The sequence below is a fragment of the Tripterygium wilfordii genome, chromosome 8 (assembly GCF_013401445.1).
Source record: "Tripterygium wilfordii isolate XIE 37 chromosome 8, ASM1340144v1, whole genome shotgun sequence".
Lineage (NCBI taxonomy): Eukaryota > Viridiplantae > Streptophyta > Magnoliopsida > Celastrales > Celastraceae > Tripterygium > Tripterygium wilfordii.
This window is the reverse complement of record NC_052239.1, coordinates 12,182-32,902: the sequence shown is the minus strand read 5'-3', so window position 1 is coordinate 32,902 and position 20,721 is coordinate 12,182. Positions and strand designations below refer to the sequence as shown.

The window sequence follows — 20,721 nt, the reverse complement described above, 5'->3', positions numbered from 1 at the left end:
CACTCTCCACTGATGGAAGTAGGCCCAAAGGGACTGCTGAAGCCACAACCAACTTTCCTTCACTACCACGCACCACACAACCAGCTGCAAACCTTCCAGTCTCCTTGTCAAAGCCTGCATCAACATTAACTGTAAACTCACCATATGGTGGTGGTGTCCAGGATGAGCCCAGGTTAATCTCCGGTAGCTGCACATGAGTGAATTGGCGACACTGTTTATAATCGTCAAGGAAAGCCGGTATCCAATCTAGCAACCCATCCAATTGCCTTCCATGTGTATTATGCACAACTCTATTGCGATAATTCCAAACCTCCCAAATCGCCATCAACATGAAAATAAACCTTTCTCCCGAGAGAGAATTCCTCAAGCTTATCAAGCAGTCTAAAAAACTACCATGAAGAGTGTGACTCAAGTCCTCCCACAAACCAGATGATTTCCATACCGGTTTCACCTTAACACACCGACATATCACATGCATGGTATCGTCAACTCCAAAACCACATAAAGGGCAGCTCGGTAAACAAGGAACATGATGAGTAATGAGATTACCTCTTGCTGGCAGAATATCATGACAAGCCCTCCAAATAAATACCTTTACTTTCGGAGGTATTTGTTGTGCCCAAATCCAGTTCCACCATTTCCCTAACCAGTCAGTCGAAGGTGAAGGCCGTACACAAAGTAATTCTGATGCTAATTGGTAAGCACTTTTGACAGTGTAAGAACCTTTGCTATCAAAATGCCAACACAGTCTATCCTCCAACCTCCGTGTGGTCCTTGGTAAGCTTAGAATTGTATCCGCCTCGAACTAGAGAAAGCTGCGTCGAATCAATTCTTCATTCCACATCCCATTGGGTCCTAACAAGCAAGACACCTTGCTGTTTGGTGGAAGAACCATGGGCGAGATTACCATAAACGCATGGGGAGAAGGTACCCGCCTCTCTTTATATATGTAATATGTTTATGCTCTCTCCAGTACCAACCACCCAACGTGATCCTGCTTTCACAAGATCCCTCCCCCATATAATGCTCCCCCATGTAAATGACGGATTACTTCCTAAACTTGTCGTCAATAAATCCCCTCCTGAGTGGTATTTTCCACGTAAAACCTTAGCCACCAATGAATTTGGTCTAACGATTAGACGCCAAGCCTGCTTACCAAGGAGTGCTTGATTGAACCTAAAAATATCCCTGAAGCCCATCCCTCCCTTAACTTTCGATTCACACAATTTTGCCCATCTTCTCCAATGTAATTTTCTGGTCTCTTCAGTACCTCCCCACCAATATCTAGCACATGCTCCTTGGATATCGTTACATATACTAGTCGACCATCGAGAACTGACTTTCCTTCCACCCCCTTAACGTCTTCAAAATACGATCACGGATATACCCAAACTGCACTCTTTTGTTCTTCATTGAGGCTGAAGGGAGGCCTAGGTAAAATTCATGTTTACTCACTTTTGATGTTTCAAAAATATTCCGAACCAGCTCCACCTCCTCCTGAGAAACATTTGGGCTAAAGGATAATGCACTTTTTGTATAGTTAATGAGTTGGCCTGTGTGTGAGCATGCTTGACTTGAACATATCCTAAAATGCTAGAAAACATGGTTAAATGGTTATTTGGTTAATTGTTTAATATCTTAATTGTGCATATACAAATGAGGGCTTATGTATATCTATATGTGAATTTGGTATCTATATATTTTTGAGATAGTGCTGGAAATTAAGTTTTGGAAACAAACATACATGGACTAAGTTAGGGCATTAATCTTCTAATGATCATAATTTATCTTACTTAGGTCCAAATGACTTGAAACTTGAATCACATGCACATGAAGGTCTAATATATGTTCTAGGACTATAATCATGATAAATTAAGTGCATCACATATATATTTGGTCATATGCTTAAATTCCGCCAAAACTAGGTTCTACCTAATTTTGTGCATATGTGTTCTTTGAGAACGTGGTGAACCAAATGAACTCCGATTTAAATGAAATTTCGTGTGCATCTTAGTTTCATCACTATGAACATATTTGATTTAGTAAAGTTCAAGAGAAAAGGTCATTTACACTGAGTTTGCAAAATGACTTTGAATTTACACTTAGAATTTATCGGTTTCACTATTAGTGATCAAATTGCTTGGTTGAGTGACCAAACGATTTCCGATTGTTATGAAATTTTACATGGACATTCTAATACATATAAAATGATTTATCATGCAGTAATATGAATTTTCTGGGTTGTTTTTCTAATGTAATTAACCTATGCGCTCCATATGAAGCTCTTTGAGCTTACATACAATTGAGGAGTTCTACCTCCTATTTCCTTGTAGGTTAATCATCATTGTGGTCTCATATGACTCAGAGTTCAGTATGCTCAGGTGAATTGAAGTCCGGTTTTCAAGTATGAGCTTGGATCTCTAGAAAACCAAGAAAAACCTATGTTCATCAACCTTCCACTAAGGCATTTTGATTGATGATTGGAACTAGCCTTAGGGCTGTATAATATGGATATATTGGTGCTGCCAAATTCAGAGTTTGAAGTCAAGATTGGAGGGACATGTTTGGTCACGTAAAGGATCTCTTATCTTCATCAAACAATATCTTGCACATGCTTCTTTTATTGAGGTCAATGATCAGATTTTTGTGAGAAGACAATTGATGAAGCTAAAGGACAAATGCAATGGTTGAAATGTGTAAGAGATGAGAAAGTATATTTTGCAACTAGACAAGACTTAGATTATGAAGATATTCTTGAAGACTACAAGCTCCAACGGTACACTAATCTATGGCCGAGATTGAATTGTTTTGAATTATGAATGGATCAGATTACAACAAGACTTGAAGGGTTAAGATGACCATTTAAAAGGTGAATCCAATGGTTGTGCATAAGACCATATTCTTGCTTGAAATTTTTGACTTAAAAGAAGATCTTACTTGATTTTTGGAGTCAAAGATGGCTGCAAGTTGCTACACATTTTGTAGGAAATCGTTGGAGATACCAAGGCCAAGATTTGGTGTAAATTTGATCAAATGATCAAAGATGACAAAATTGTTGAAGATACCAAGGCCAAGATTTGATGCAAGATTGATCAAATGGTCAAAGATGGCTGCAAGTGCACATGACAACTCAAATCTTGCAAAGCTAGACTTGGAAAAAGATGCAAGTGCAACGGCTATGTATTGCAAGGTTGAGATTTAATGATCTATTCATTTAATGGCCGAGATTTGCACATGTAATTGAAGGTCGAGATTTGAAGATGGAAAAAGATCCAATGGTGGAAATCACAAGAGCTTGATAAATTATAAAGAGGGGTTCGTCCTCATTCCAACTTGGAGAAGCCAAAATTACATTGAAGAAATTGTTGTTCTCAAAGCTTCCAAGCTAGTTTGTGCCATTGAATCCAAGCTTCTACCCAAGCCACTCTAAAGGCTTCCTCACTATTTTGCTTTTGCAAAGAGGGAGTGCTTCTCATTTGGCTTCTTATTTTCAGATTCGAAAATCCTCATTATTCTTCATTTTCTATCCAACCCGTGAGGTGATATTGTGATTCTTGAGTGTTCCTCAACCATATTTGCTTAGTGCAAACCTTGAGTGAACCATTTATACCGAACACTTGTAAAAGTCCCTTCATTGGGCAAAAACCTTGTTGAGGTTGAGTTTAAGGGAGTGCTTGAAACCCTTGGTTGTAAAGTTTGAAGATTGTCTTGAAATCTTCAGTTTTAAGGGTGACCTAAAAACCCTTGTGAGTTTTGTGGAGCTCTTGAGAAAACCACATCCTTAGTGGAGGTTGGAAAATCCTAGGTTGGTGAACCTAGGTAGTAGATGTAGGAGAAGAGTCTCCGAACTACTATAAATTGCTGTGTGGACTTTCTTGATTGCATTGCTTGCTTGTTGATTGATTAAGTGTTTTGATTGCAGAATTTTCTGAACCGCTAGTCTGTCCGTGCACTGTTCACATAGCTAAACTTTGAATTTTAATCTGAATTTTTGATATAGTATTCATTAGGGTGTTATGATACTGCATACCAAATTTCATTGAATTCTGACTTGATTTGCTAGGTGAAATTTGAGTTGTAAAATCTGTGCGCAGTGTGTTGTTTTAAAAAAAAAAATCTGTTTTTGCAATTCCTTGATTATTTGATAATTGATCATTCACCATATTGTATCACATCTTGCATTGAAATGAATGTTGATTAGGATAATCATTAGAGTTCAAATTTGTGTGCTAATTGTTAATTGACATTGATTTCCTTTTAAATTATAAAAAGAGATTCCTATCGGAATTTGGGGACACAATTCACCCCCCCTCTTCTGTTAAGTACGATCCATCAGGCCTGAAGCTCTTTCGTACATACAGAGGCAAGACTTCACTTGTTGACAGTCAGACTCCTTTGCCCGGCAAAAATTCAAACTATCATTGGCAAAAAACAAGTGTGAAACCACCGGGCTAGCTCTGGCCACTTTAATTCCATTGAAGAGACCTCTAATCCTAGCATGAGTAAGCATAGAAGAGAGGCCATGTGCACAAATAACAAATAAGTATGGGGAAAGAGGATCTCCTTGTCGTATACCTCGTGAGGGAACAAGAGAGCCTCCGTGATGCAGGATGAATAGTCCATGGTGTGGAGGAATCCCACATCGGTGGTGACTGGCCCAGAGTTGCAGTATATAAGTGGGTCAATCTTAACACTAGTTAACTGGTTCTCTAGTGGGTAGTTAGGGCTTGCTTGTTGTTGGGCCTGTGTTGTTGCCCTCGCTGCATCAGTTGGTATCGGAGCCCCAGGCGGCCTGCCCGTGTGTACTTTCTCCTGGGGAGTTGGAGCACGAGGACCTCCTCTCTGTGGCACGAGGGAATGATGCAAGATGAATAGTCCATGGTGTGGAGGAATCCCACATCGGTGGTGACTGGCCCAGAGTTACAGTATATAAGTGGGTCAATTCTAACACTAGTTAACCGGTTTTCTAGTGGGTAGTTAGGGCCTGCTTGTTACTGGGCATGTGTTGTTGCCCTCGCTGCATCACTCCGACTTCCTGATTAATTAAGAACGAAGAAGATACTGATCTCACACATTTCATAACTAAGTGACACCATTTCTGTGAGAAACCCAACTGAACCATCACTACTTCACTCATATCCAGCTTCAAGGCTGCACATCCCGTTCCACCACCTTTATGATTCTGTAACCAATGCATGCATTCAAACCCTACTAACACATTGTCAGTTATCAGTCTCCCTGAAATAAAAGCACTTTGCAAATCATCAATCACCGCATCCAGGACCAGTCGGAATTTGTTTGTAATTGTTCTTGAAACTATCTTATATACCACATTACACAGAGAAATCGGCCTGAAGTCTTTCACGTCTTTTGGTTCCTTTACTTTGGGAATCAAAGTAATGAGGGTATTATTCCAGCCCGCTACTTCACCATCATCATTTAAAATACTCAGCACAACCTTTGTAATTGTCCCCCTACTATCTCCCAATATCTCTGATAAAATAATGCAGGCATACCATCAACTCCCGGTGCCTTTGTCGGATGCATGTCCCAAAGTGCCACGCGAACCTCTTCTGCTGTAAAAGGTGACTCAAACTTGGAGTTCATCTCTGGATTCACGTTAGGATTAATATGAGAAAAAACAATATCCATATTAGCTCTTTCTGGCTGAGAGGATTCAAAAAGGGAAGCAAAATATTCTTCAACCACCAAGAATAACTCTTCATTTTTCGTACACCAATCTCCTGCATGATACTGCAACCCCAAAAATCGTGTTATGCCTCTTTCGTTCTGAAGCTCTCACATGGAAAAACTTTGTATTACTGTCCCCATGTTTCATCCAATTAACCTTTGCTTCCCGTGTATTTCTTCCCACCCACAAAGAAGTTCTAACGAATTCTCAAGTTTAGTAATTTCACCAAGATGATTCTGGTAGCCATCGTCAGTGCGCAAACTATTCATCTTCTCCGTAACATTTTTTATGGATATTCTAATATCCCCCACCTTCTCTTTTCCCCACCATGTCAAAGCATAAGCACATCCCAGCAACCTGGCATTTACTCCTGCTGTTCCCCCACAAAATTCACCCATACACCATGCTTCCTTCACAACACTATTACTTTTCTCCATGGTAGCCCACTTTCCTCAAAGTGAAACCTGCCTTTCTTGCGAAACTTCCTCCTATCCAACCAAATTTTCATCTGTAGATTTACCTTAATCGGTCTATGATCAGCATGCCGAAACTCCAAATTAATGCACTGAGTAGTAGGAAAGAGTAATCGCCACCTGCAATTAGCACGGAACCAATCTAAACACTCTTGGATAAACCCATCCTCCTTTTGTTTATTTACCCAAGTAAAAATATTTCCATCTACAGAGAAATCCCGTAGGTCTCCTCTTACAAGAACATCTGCAAACCTGCTCATGGACTCCATACTTTTCAGTCTACCCCCTTTTCTCTTCGTCGAATAAAATTTCGTTAAAATCACCACCAACTGATATGGATTTAATTGCAAGCGCACAAATCGCACAAGTAATAAAGATGTGAGTAAATTATCGTTTCCACTAGGGATGTGTTGGCAATAGAAATCAATGTCAAACAAGTTACAATTATGCAAATTGGGAAACGGATTCGAGATTGATTTTGTTTTTAAACTAAACTAAAGCAAAAGAACAAAGACAAATCAAACACAAGTGTGAAGTCAAGGATGGAAAGCACTAGGGTACTTAACGTCACCTCACCTATCCAATTCAATTCTCTTGGTCCCTTAATCCCTAATTCCTCTCTCTATAATGACAATCGATTTCCCAACCTATTCAATGTTCTATTCCTAGATACATCACACGTATTTTCAACATAAATCCCTGTTATTCCTAACAATCGAATTAATATATCAAAAACCCATTAAGAACTATGGAAATCATTTAGCGATTGCATAAGCCACAAACCTATATTCCTATGGTTCATGCACCCTATGTCATCTATGGCTTGAGGCAACCCTAGATATCTCCTTCCGGTCTCAATCTAGGCAGCAAATCAATTGAATGATGGCCAAACATTCAAAAGCATTAATCACACCCATAGACAATCAAGAGAGAGAGAGAAATCAAGAAATAAGGAAACCAAGTTTATTGAATCTTCAAGGTTTGGTTACATTAAGACCCTAGTAATAAATCTAGCCACTCATGGAAGCAAAATACATCATTAAACAAAGGAAATCAACCATAGAAACTATGATAGAAAAGGAGAGAGAAAACCCCCTTGTAGACCCTCTTCTTCTCCAAGCTTCAATGGTGGCTCCAAGCTCTCCAATGGTGGTAGAATGAAAAACCATCCAAGAACTCCTCAAAACCCTATTTTTTTTGCCCTTTTATACTTCCCCAAACTCTTATGTCGTTTTCAAAACAAGTTGGGGTCGTTTTGGCTTAAAAACAAGTGAATTCGGAACTTTTTCGCGAAACTGCGCGTGCTGTGAATAGTACTTCCGATCGATCGGAACAGTGTTCAGATCGATCGGATATACAATCTGTCTCCATGAATTCAATGTTGTTTTGGCAGGTCCGATCGATCGGGAATGGCTCCGATCGATCGGAAATCGGTTCTGGAGTAAAAATCTTCATTTTGCACTCTTTTCCTTTCTTTCTTGCCTTGATACCTACAATATGCAAATATAACTTTCTTAGGCAATATCAACTCTTAATCAACTCAAAATGGGATGAACTTATGTGTAAAGGATGTGCAAATGTATGTATATATTTGGCACATCAAACACCCCCACACTTAATCGTTGCTCGTCCTCGAGCAAATTGAGAATGAATAAAAGAAGGAAAGAGTATTTTCCGTTAAGCTCAAATGAAAAATAAAATAACTAAGACCTACTCTAAATAAGTAACTAATGTATGCCACTTTCGTAGGGCTCACGATGACACTTAGCATGTGCCACAAGCCTTTAAACCCCTAGGTGCCCCTAGTAGGAGGAGTTGTGTCTCCTGAGGATTTACCAGAATGATACCCACAAACATTAAACAACTTCAATGCCAAAACTCATGTCATCAACAAGAGTATAAAATGGATTCTCAATTGCAACCCTATCCACACTAACAAATCAAGCATTAGGGCATTCAAACCAATAAAAGCATTCCTTCAAGAATCTTATCTCATCCACTTTGCTTATAAATTCAAGAAATGATGCACATAATGGATTTCACTTGATATTCGGCTTCAAAGTGACATAAACAATGGCCATGAAGTCTTCCAAGAACAATAAGAATCAAAAAAAACAAATACAATGAGCATTTATTCAAACTTCATTCTATTCACATTTTTTTTTTCTTTCTTTTTCTTCTCAAAGGTGATTTGTGCAATGTTCAACCTCCTTAAGCTTTCTAAATGACTCATGTAACGAGCTTTCGACCAATGACTCCCAATCCAGTTGGCTTAGGGCACTAGGTGTTAAGACACCCCAACGGATCTAATTACCCGAGTCAAAAAGGCTACGAGGTTAAACTAGTCACCAAGGTACTCTAACATTCATTTCCTACCTTTTACGCGAAACTCATTGCTTGCTAGGCAAGAGGCCCGGTTACTCAGCAGAAAATTTATGAAAGAAACCATTTATTCATAAACACAATTTTTTTTCTCTTTTCTATTTTTTTTTTCTATATATATTTTTTTTCTCTTTTTCATTGCTCAAGTAGTGCTACTTAGAATCAAATTGATCTCAAACAACCACAAATGCCAAAGTCAAGTCATATTTCATACCCCACAATCAAGTGTTCCATATTCACAAAGGCACAATGGACAAAACAATTTTCAAGATAGGAACAACTCAATTGGAAAGAATGTCCATAGCAAGATCCATCAATGCTTCAAAGATCACAAAATTCATCCAAATACACTCAAGAGTGACATGGCATAAGGCATTTGAAGTCAAAAATTTTATTTTTTTTACAAAAACTAGAAACCTAAATTCTCACCCCCACACTTAAAATATGCAATGTCCTCAATGCATGGAATAGGTGAAAATAGAAATAAAAAGATAGAGATAGAACAATAAAACCTGGGTTGCCTCCCGAAAGCGCTTGGTTTAAAGTCTTCAGCCCGACTCCCCTTTGTGAATTCAACCGGGATCCTTGAGGGTTATGGTGTATACTCCCCTTGATGGCTTCTTGAGATTGACATTTGATTGCTTAGGTTCCATGCAAGGAGCATAAGCTTTCATCACCACCGTTTCTTTAGGAAAGACATTTTTCTTCATTTTCTTGGTCTTCCTCTTCTTCTTTTTCTTGCTCTTCTTTTTCTTCTCCTTGGGATCTTCAATTTGAGGCTTTTGAACTTCAATTGCAGCTTGTGAGGCTGTCTTAGGAACTTCATGCTCAACCTTGGAATTTTTGCCTAAAAGAACTTCCACCGGAATATATGGAACTTCCTTCTCAAGAGTGTCGGGGATGATCATGTCAATATGCTCTATTTGGAGGCATTGTTGAGAAATCTCCTCTTGCCTCCTAGTTCCAAACACTTTAAAAGTGATTTGGTCACCTCCCGCACCTCTCAAAGTAAGCTTCCCTTTTTCAACATCTATCAAAGCTCTCCCGGTGCTCAAGAATGGTCTTCCCAATATTATAGGAGTAGTGGGGTTGGCCTCCATATCCAAAATAAGAAAATCAACCGGAAACATAAGATCACCCACCTTCAATAAGACATCCTCTACCATGCCAATAGGATACCTGATAGATCTATCTGCCATTTGCAAAGACACTGTGGTTGGACTAATCTCCTTCATCCCAATTTGCTTAGCAACCGACAATGGCATCAAATTGATGCTAGCTCCAAGATCACATAAAGATCTTTCAATCAAGGTGTTTCCAATGGTGCACGGAATTGTGAAACTTCCCGGATCATCTTGCTTAATTGGGAGCTTCCGTTGCACAATGGCACTACATTCTTCGGTTAACTGTATCTTTTCATGCTCCTTCAACCTCCGCTTCTTGGATAAGATCTCCTTCATGAATTTGGCATAGCAAGGAATTTGCTCTAAAGCTTCGGCAAATGGGATGTTCACTTGAAGCTTCTTGAATACCTCCAAAAATTTAGAGAATTGATCATCATTCTTCTTAGTGCTCTTCAATCTTTGAGGAAATGGAATTGGAGGAACATAAGGTTTGACTGGAGGTGCAGGAAGAGAACTATCGGGCCAATCTAACTCAACTGCATACCGGGGTTGCACATCCCTGCTCTTCTGCGTTTTTTCAACATTTTCAGCGTGATCTGCAGTTGTCCGATCGATCGAAAATTGGGCCGATCGATCGGATTTTGGCTCTGTCTCGATTTCATCTTCAGCTGGAATTGTGGTCCGATCGATCGAAGAGGATGTCCGATCGATCGGAGATGGGCTCTGTAACTCTTCAGCTGCATTTTCCTGCAATTCTACATTTTTTTGTTTTTTCGCTTTTTCAGCATCTAGATCAGTAGCAGTTTTCACTAGATTCCCATTTCGTAGAGTAATAGCATAGCAATGATCTTTCCCTTTCGGATTCACCTCCGTTTGGCTAGGGAGTCCCCCTTTTTCTCTAGATGATAAAGCATTAGCTAGTTGCCCCACTTGTATCTCGAGATTTCTAATGGAAGCCCCTTGATTCTGAATCAATGAAGCTTGAGTTTGTAATGCAGAATCAGTCTTGCTAATGAAGTTGTTTGTGTTGTTGGCTAATGCTTCCATACTCCCGGCCATCTTAGCAAACATTTCATCGATGTCCCTCTTCTTCTCTTGGGGCTGAATTTGTTGAGGAGGAGGGTTCTGCACATTTTGAGTGTTGCTCCAAGAAAAATTTGGATGATTCCTAAACCCTGGATTGTAGAAATATGAGTATGGATCATTTCTTGGCCGATTGTAATGCCCACCTCCAATATCATTAGCTTGCTTGCTTTGAGAAGAAGATGCATTAGTAATCAAACATTCTCCGGTTTGATGGCTAGCACCACAATAATCACAAGATACGAAAGGCATTCCTTGAACCGCATGCACTCCTTGATGAGAATTCACCGTTAAAGCGTCAATCTTTTTAGCCATAGCGGCCAAGACGGTCATCACATCGGCATCTCTTGAATTACCTTGCCTTTGTGGTAGCCTCTCCGTAGGCCAAGAAGTATTTGTCTTGGCAACCTTCTCAAGCAAAGTTCGAGCATCCTCTTGAGATTTAGTCATAAATGAACCACCCGCAGCTGCATCTAACATTTGCCTCGTGGACATACTCAATCCGGAATAAAAAGCTTGATAAACAATCCACTCCGCAAGTCCGTGATTGGGACAACTCCTCAAGATAGCTTTGAACCTCTCCCAAGCTTCATGGAAAGATTCAAGATCAAATTGGGAGAAAGTCATGATATCATTCCGGATTTGAACCGCTTTCATCGGAGGGAAAAATTTAGATAGAAATTGCTCCGAAAGCTCATCCCATGTAGTGATGGAATTGGGAGGAAGTGACATCAACCATGCCTTAGCTTTATCCCTCAAAGAGAATGGAAATAACCTCAAGAGAATAGCATCCTTAGAAGCTCCGTTAATCCCAAAAGTAGTGCACACATGCAAGAAAGAGCGAAGATGGACATTGGGCTCTTCATGATGAAGACCATAGAAAACCACCGAGTTAGAGATAATGTTGATGATAGCCGGCTTGATCTCAAAATTAGTAGCATTGATAGGAGGATAGCGGATGCTTGAAGGATTTGTATCCCAAGTAGGCTTAGCACAATCCTCAAGAGAGCGAGGATCAAATTGCCTAGGAGGGTTTTCAACCGCTTCATCACCATTTATTCCATTAGCACCTCCACCATTACCATTACCATCATTCACAATTAAAGCTCCACCAAGATCACCAACATTCCCCCTTCCTTGATTGTCTCCCATGCCTTCCATTTGATTATTAATAAACTCCCGTCTAAGATTGGGAAGAGTCCTTTCAATCTCCAAATCAATAGCAATTAATTCCGGATTAATAGAACGTCTTCCTAAGCTCATACGAGAGAAAGAATGTCTGTAGAAAAATAAAAACCAATTAACACAATTGAAAACCTAATTTGACACAAAAAATAATTGCCTCAATCCCCGGCAACGGCGCCAAAAACTTGATATGGATTTAATTGCAAGCGCACTAATCGCACAAGTAATAAAGATGTGAGTAAATTATCGTTTCCACTAGGGATGTGTTGGCAATAGAAATCAATGTCAAACAAGTTACAATTATGCAAATTGGGAAACGGATTCGAGATTGATTTTTTTTTAAACTAAACTAAAGCAAAAGAACAAAGACAAATCAAACACAAGTGTGAAGTCAAGGATGGAAAGCGCTAGGGTACTTAACGTCACCTCACCTATCCAATTCAATTCCCTTGGTCCCTTAATCCCTAATTCCTCTCTCTATAATGACAATCGATTTCCCAACCTATTCAATGTTCTATTCCTAGATACATCACACGTATTTTCAACATAAATCCCTGTTATTCCTAACAATCGGATTAATATATCAAAAACCCATTAAGAACTATGGAAATCATTTAGCGATTGCATAAGCCACAAACCTATATTCCTATGGTTCATGCACCCTATGTCATCTATGGCTTGAGGCAACCCTAGATATCTCCTTCCGGTCTCAATCTAGGCAGCAAATCAATTGAATGATGGCCAAACATTCAAAAGCATTAATCACACCCATAGACAATCAAGAGAGAGAGAGAAATCAAGAAATAAGGAAACCAAGTTTATTGAATCTTCAAGGTTTGGTTACATTAAGACCCTAGTAATAAATCTAGCCACTCATGGAAGCAAAATACATCATTAAACAAAGGAAATCAACCATAGAAACTATGATAGAAAAGGAGAGAGAAAACCCCCTTGTAGACCCTCTTCTTCTCCAAGCTTCAATGGTGGCTCCAAGCTCTCCAATGGTGGTAGAATGAAAAACCATCCAAGAACTCCTCAAAACCCTATTTTTTTTGCCCTTTTATACTTCCCCAAACTCTTATGTCGTTTTCAAAACAAGTTGGGGTCGTTTTGGCTTAAAAACAAGTGAATTCGGAACTTTTTCACGAAACTGCGCGTGCTGTGAATAGTACTTCCGATCGAACGGAACAGTGTTCCGATCGATCGGATATACAATCTGTCTCCATGAATTCAATGCTGTTTTGGCAGGTCCGATCGATCTGGAATGGCTCCGATCGATCGGAAATCGGTTCTGGAGTAAAAATCTTCATTTTGCACTCTTTTCCTTCCTTTCTTGCCTTGATACCTACAATATGCAAATATAACTTTCTTAGGCAATATCAACTCTTAATCAACTCAAAATGGGATGAACTTATGTGTAAAGGATGTGCAAATGTATGTATATATTTGGCACATCACCAACCAACCAAGGAAGTTGAGAGAGATTATCCACTGAGCTCAAATGCTCCAACAAATCCCATGACTGTTTTTGGAGGTCCACCCTAGGATTCCCATAAAACGCCGTAAATCTCCACACCATATTGTGGGTGTTTGGCAGTGTGTTTGCACTGCGTTCAGTTGCAACACACCTCACAGCACCACATTTTTTTGTGACACGCCAAACAGCTTTTGCGTTCCAACTCACCTCACAGCACCACAACTTTTTACCTCACAGCACCTCACCACACCTCACAGCACTCCCAAACGCTTACAATGTATGTTGAATTGTCCTACGTAATCAAATTAGGTCAATTATTTTATTTTAGATTAATGTACAATATAAACATTAAGTTATTTTATATTAATATTATTAGTCATCTAATATAACCGTAATTTAGATACGCCAAACGCACCTCACAGCACCACACCGCACCGCACCACAGTTTTAAAAGTGATGCGCCAAACAGCTTTTTTGCGTTCCAACTCACCTCACAGCACCACAGTTTTATAACTCACAGCACCACACCACACCTCACAGCACCTCACAGCATTGCCAAACAAGCCCATTGTCATGTGCTACCACCGCATCAATGTGACCTTGAGAGCAAGATTGTATTGCCACCTAGAAAGGATCTTTCCAAAGCAATAATAAACCCCCTCCTCCCATCACAGTCCCTAGCAAACGCCCCATCATACCCCAACTTTATTCTTAAACTACTACATTGAGATGTAAAAAGTTTAGTCTCACATAGGAAGAGTAAACTGGGTCCTTCAACCTACACTAGTCGACACAACTCTTTGAATGCTCGAGGGTTCCCAAGCCCCCGAACATTCCAACAAATAAAATTCATAATTCCCGGCGGGGCTGGGTACCAGCCTCCGCCGATCCAACATGTTCGAGTTCACTATCCATCAACTCTGCCATCTGAAGATCATCACTCCCAGTATATGATCTCCTCCGCTTATCACACTCTTCGGGGGTAGAGACTTCTGCTTTCTGCCTGAGCCAATGCCCCCCAGACTTTGCTCAGGAATCTGCAAAGTCTTCACCTCTCTGGCTCTGCACTTCCATGTTGATTTCTTCGCCTTGCTACCACCCGTATCTGACTGTTGGGCACGTTGTGAATTGATAGAATTTCCCATATTTGCTGTCAAATTAAGCCTTCATGAATTTCAGTGGATAGATCAATTCCAGGATAAGTTTGGGCATCTGTTCTTGCTCATCAACACTGTGTGAATTTTCTGTTGATGTAGTCTTCTCCCAGGCAGGTGAATGTGATCGTGACCAAGCCAATCGATCATTCTTTCCCCACCAGCCCTTAACCACACTCCAAATGGGAATTTCTCTCTGTTTTTCTTCCCTTCTCCAATCGAATCCTCGTCACACTCGCAATCCGAGTGGTCAAGTCTACCACACCATAAACAAAATGCTGGCAAACGTTCATATCTAAACTCCACAAATCTTTCCTCTAATCCCAGATTCACCATAGCTCTGCAAGGGAGACAAAGATCTAGTCACATACTGACCCAAACCTGAAGATATTTATGCCATCTGCGACCATCCTTATCAGTATCCACCTGCAAAACCTCTCCAATTCGAGCTCCTAACTTCTCACTAACTCCTGCTGTCATCCCCCCTATAGGTAGGTTATGGATTTGGACCCAAAGGGAAACATAGTCAAAATTCGTATCCACTATCGATTCCTTCGCAGAGAACTGACGTAGCACCACCAAATGATTTTCAAAAGTCCATGGCTCCATATTCAAGAATCTTTTCTTTCTCTTGACATCCTTAAACTCAAATATAAATAGCCTTTGATCGATCTCTTTGATTGACAATGAACTCTCTCTAGATCTTCCCAATTGATGTTCTAAAGGCTTCTGCATTCACATTCTTTGAGTTATACACCCTTCCCACTAGACATCTATCCAAGCGTTCATCTGGAAATGAGGCAATGTCCGGAACCAAATGTGCGACTTCCTTTTCAGATTCTGTGAGAGACATCTCTTACAAGGGTTATGTTATTAAAACCCCCATTTTTGTTATTTACACTCGCTAATGAAAAGACACAATAGGGTTGTGTCAGCTTTTCTGATTTTTTTAATTTCTTCATTATTTTTCTTTCAAAAGCTTTATTGGGAAGTGAAACAACAATAAATTAGATAGTCCCATCACATATTGATTGAATTGTACAACCACCAAAACGTAATAAATTTATTACTAAAACCTGTATAATAATTAAGAAATGATTAGCTTCTGATTAATTATAATAATCAAAAGATTGATATATGCGTGATTTAGTGCCATTGAATAGTATCTAATATTAGGAAATTAATAAAAAATATTCTCTTATTTTTGGAATTTTTATTCTAATGTGATAATATCATGCTATTATTATCACATTAGAATAGAATCGTAACAAATAATTATACATCTAATAACTAGTTATTAGCGATAATAACTAGTAAGTGGTAATACCTAGTGTTAGTGGTATTAACTAGTTATTAGTGATGATAACTATAATTAGTGGTAATAACTAGTTATTAGTGGTAATAGCTAGATATTACATACTAGTTATTACCACTTACTAGATATTACATACTAGTTATCATCACTAATAACTAGTTATTACGACTAATAATTAGTTAATAGATGTATAGCTAGTTATTACCACTAATAATTGGTTATCATCACTAATAACTAGTTATTATCACTAATAACTAGTGTAGGCATAAAAAAATTACAGCCCAATTAAATAAAATAATGGGCTCTAAATTAAAATATTTTATGAAGCCCAAAATCAAATTAAATTAGTTAAATGGATAAAATCTAAGATAAATTCAAATAAAATCAAATTCAAATAAAATAAAAATAAAATCAAAGAGATAATCTTTGATTAAGTGATTTCTCTACAATAAATGTCAAGGGTACAGGTCAAGAGTACATCAAGTAAATTTCACTTCTCCCTTTGCCTATAAATACCAAGCTCATTTGGAAAAAAAAGAAAAAAAGAGGAGGAAAAGAGGACAGAGAAACAATCTCAAAACTCTCTCAAATTTCCTTCAAGTTCAAGTTCTCTAAATCCAGAATTTTTAGAATTCTTTCAAATCTCAAGTCCAAGTCAAGTCCCGGAAGTGAAAGTTCAAGTTCCCTAAATTTGGAATTCTTAGAATTCCTTTAAAGTCTCAAATCCAAGTCAAATCTCAAATTCAAATCCAGCAAATCAAGTCTCAAATTCAAGTCCAGCAATCAAATCCCAAATTCAAGTCCAGTAATCAAATCCAACTGAAGTTTATTATAAATTCGTAGAATTTGTTTGAAGCACTCAACTAAAAATCAGAGGATTCCATATCCGTATGGAATACGTCAAAAAAAGAGATCAAATCCACTTAGATCTTTTGAGCTTCTTACAATAGAATTGATTCATTCACAACTTATTAACCCATTTTTAGACATCAATCAGCACTCATTCTGCAAATTGCCTATTCTTAATACCCCTCGTGATGCATTCCAGACTCAAATTAATTTTAAATTATGCATAAAGCTCTTACTTTGATTCTCAAACGCTGACATCACTATATATATATATATATATATTGTAAACGTACTTAATCCTAGGCAAACGTATTTTATAAATATTTTTGCATCCCTCAGAGATGCCTACAATGCGATATTTGCTCAAAAAGATGTTTTTTTATTGCTTGCTGTGCATGAATTCTTTCACGGTTAGGAAAATTTCTGGATTTTTATCAGCTTTTCATAGATAAATGCGACAGTTGTATATATATGGGACAGTTGTATATTGGGTGGTGATTAGACATCTATCTTTTTTAATAAAGCTGAATCTAACAGGGGTTGTGAAAAGTAAAAAATTGGAGTATGAAAAGTAACGCCGCTTGCAGCCGTCTCTCAACATCAGCATCCATATCACCGTCTCATAAACCAGTACTAAAGATCCACCCAATCAGAACTGTAATCCTCAAAACAATCCCAGGCTACCCCAGACAATCTCTCGCAACCCTATGGGGAACGAGCGAAGCTCTCTCAGAACTTTAGAGGATACGAGAGACCATTCTATCAATATTTTTTATTCTAAAGGAATTCATCAATTAATTAATTTTTTATTATTATTACAAACGGATATTTTCATAGCACCATTTTCTATTTGAAAAATCAGTGATTGAAAGCACCAAATAAACACTCCTTGGCATCGACACACGAAATTGGAAAATTTTACTATTGTTCTGCTTCAAATCTAGGGAAGCATTAGTAGTATTTCACTATTTCCCTGCCCGACCAGGAAAATACTATTACATAGTCGTCCGCATAAAACAAATGCGAAATAGAGGGACTTTGCTTACTGATATTAATACCATGAATTCTGCCACTTCTCCAAAAAAAACCATGAATTCTGCCAGCAATCTCCTCTAAATGACAGCCTCCAGAGCACTTCTTAACCCATAATGAATAGAAAATGCGAAGTTGGATCTCCCTGACGAAGACCTCTATCACTATGAGCATGAAACCAACCAAATGGTCTACCATTAAGCAAAAAGGAGGAGGAGGTGATGGTGGAGATGCACTGAGACACCAAATTAACATTGGAATGACTAATTTGGAAGGCCAGGGCTATCCGATTCTTTTTACTTTTTTTTTTTATGACAGGATTCTTTTTACGTACAGGATTCTTTTTACGTGCTGCAGTGAGGGGGAACATTAACAAGGAAGTGCTTCCCAAATGTAGCATATCATAAGCAAATTGCAGTCCCTCCCTGAAGAGGGTCAAGTCAATCAAAAGTAATCGATTTTCAGGATCCTCTAGCACAAAAATCGTACAAGAGGATTGTGATCCAGTACCACAGTAAAAACACCACTACCTGTGGAAGAAATGTTCTTTTTAAAAGAAGAATAGCATTATTGTTCTACATATGGGGGTTATTTTTCTATTTATTTATTATTTTTATCTAAAATGGCAATGTGAAATTGTCAATGCCATCACCGCATCAGCAATCATTTCCTGAAGGGTCCAACTAGAAAAGATCGAACTCAGCAAGCATGCTTTAGGAAGGTAATCAGCTCGACAAAAGCAAAGATAAAACAAAGTAATCTAATAATTAATTAGCTGGAAGAGGTACCTCAATCGGATCAGCCAGAGACAATTACCAAAACATAATTCAAGAAAAAGAAAAGGCTACAAAAACATCTAGCATTGAAAACAAGATGAATTTCATAAAGTGGTTGGAAGGAAATCTTTAACTGAGTTACATGTGAGGCTATGAATCTACACAAAACATGAGTTCTCTAATTTCCCTCATATCACATTTACGTTAGCAATGAAAGCCATAAATTACATGAGTAGTCTATGAGTTGCCATGTGCAGAGGCTGCAGGTACAGGATTACCTGAAGGAAGGGCAGCCTCGACAGCAGCTCCTCCTCCAGCACTCTTGTCATCTTTGACAGCCAACATGACAATAACAAACAACAAAGGATAGCTTATTGTTGTTAGAGACCAATTCACAATCAGCTGAGAAAGCAACGGAATCTTGTGGGTATCAACTTGCCAAGCAACAGCCGCCCCTGCACTTTGCACTCCCTTATAGAATCCACTATACCTGCATTCCAATCACAGAAAGATTAAATTTTACTTTTTCTTTGGTTGATTAGTGTATCAATGAAAATCAATTAGAGAAACACCGAAACTCATTGATTGAAGACCTGCTAAGAGTCTGAGAGTCGTCGGCCAAGGCCCCAATGACCCAATAAACCATGCTTTGGAACATGGCATCAAGCAATCCATAGCTGAAATAGAGAACAAAGGGCCCGGCAAAATTGGCACCGGAGTCCTTGAAATCGAGCCTCTGGGGAAGATGATCATGGGAGTAATTGAACTGGTTGGCAAGTCCGCCGCCCCAGATGGCAGTCCCGAGCAGAGCAACAACCCCAATACCCAAAAATCCCCTGCTCCTCCTACTCTTGCAGCTGAAGTCCAATACATATCCAATCCCGACGGAGCCCACCATCTGGGCACCCCAGTAGAAGACGTTGTTAAGGCCTCTTGTTCTCAGATTGAAGAGTGCTCCGTTGACATTGTTGAACTGGTAGCTGTAGAAGAAGTTGCTGGCCCAGGCGGCAGGGACCATAAGAAGCATCTTCCAGTTGAGGAAGAGCTTGAGAATCTCGAAGGCCTCGGTGGATGCACGGGTGTACTTGATGTTGGTGCACCGGGTGCCGTCGTCGCGAACCACCCTGCTCGGAGGTAGGATGGACAAGGAGAGGAGAGTTCCGGCGGACATAAAGCAGATGAAGCCGATGTATGTGGCATCGTTTACGGAGGAGGCCTCATTTCGATGGTAATTGAGGATGAAAGGAATGAGCCCGCCGATGACGCCGCCCATATTGAAGATACTCCAGAAGAGGGAAATGTAAGTGCCCTTCCGATGAGCCGGAGGGTAGGATGTCATGATTGCGCCTTGCCCGGCCCAAAGGAGACCGGCTCCGACTCCTAGGAGAGCGCCGGCGACGATTGCGAAAGTCTGGTGCTTATGATGGTTGTAATATAGAAATGAAGCCGCATACAGAACATAAGTGCTGCACCCGGAGAAAAGAGTAAGGTGGGGACCAAGAACGTTGTAGATTCCTCCGCCCATAACTCCGAAGACTGCAAAGGTGGTGTAGAGGGCGGTGTTGGCATTGTTGGCGGCGGTGGGGTCGACCTGGCCGCCTCCGCCCATACCGGAAAGAGCATTGAACATGCCCGGACAGCAAAAACATACCAAACCAATTAAGATCACCTGGACCAGCGGCGAGTTAAACCGGAATCTAGATTTTCCCGTCGTCACTCCGGCGGCAAACTCCTCGTCTGTTTGCACACCCATTACCTCGGATCGGTGAAGACAAAGGGGATATTTCTTTTAGGGTATCTGGCGAGTATTTTTGGGGATAGTCCATTTGGCTGATGCTGTATATATATTCATTCTTCAATTTTTTAATATACATAAAAAAAACAATAATATCTTGTTAGAGTGTGTTTGTATTGAGGGATTTGGAGGAAAAAATAAGAGAAGGAAATGGAGATTCCTTCCAATTCTCTTGTTTGGATAGCTTAGAAAATTTTAAGTTTAAGGAAAGGGATTTGGAATGAATTGGAGGAAAATTTTATTAAATTTATATCAAAATTCTTCCTCCCTTTCTCAAAATGGAGTCATTTAGAGGGAATGGATAACTTATCAAGTTGTTTATATATTAAAAATCTATTTTTTCCTTGTATATAACACTCTAACATAAAAATTATAGATAAATTA

General features: G+C 39.3%; 1 protein-coding gene and 1 non-coding gene across 2 annotated transcripts; one reads left to right on the top strand and one right to left on the bottom strand.

Moving 5' to 3' along the window:
• Positions 1 to 11,292: 11,292 nt before the first annotated feature.
• On the top strand, positions 11,293 to 11,397 carry LOC120004721. The gene has a single exon (XR_005469628.1). It is a non-coding gene; the product is annotated as a small nucleolar RNA R71 (small nucleolar RNA).
• Positions 11,398 to 18,611: 7,214 nt separating this feature from the next.
• LOC120003387 (UNC93-like protein 1) lies at positions 18,612 to 20,360 on the bottom strand. The gene is made up of 2 exons (XM_038852354.1): positions 19,136 to 20,360; positions 18,612 to 19,032 (listed from the first exon to the last, which is right to left on the bottom strand). Exons 1-2 carry the CDS (start codon positions 20,293 to 20,295, stop codon positions 18,780 to 18,782), a joined length of 1,413 nt encoding a protein of 470 aa, XP_038708282.1. The 5' UTR covers positions 20,296 to 20,360; the 3' UTR covers positions 18,612 to 18,779.
• Positions 20,361 to 20,721: the final 361 nt, after the last annotated feature.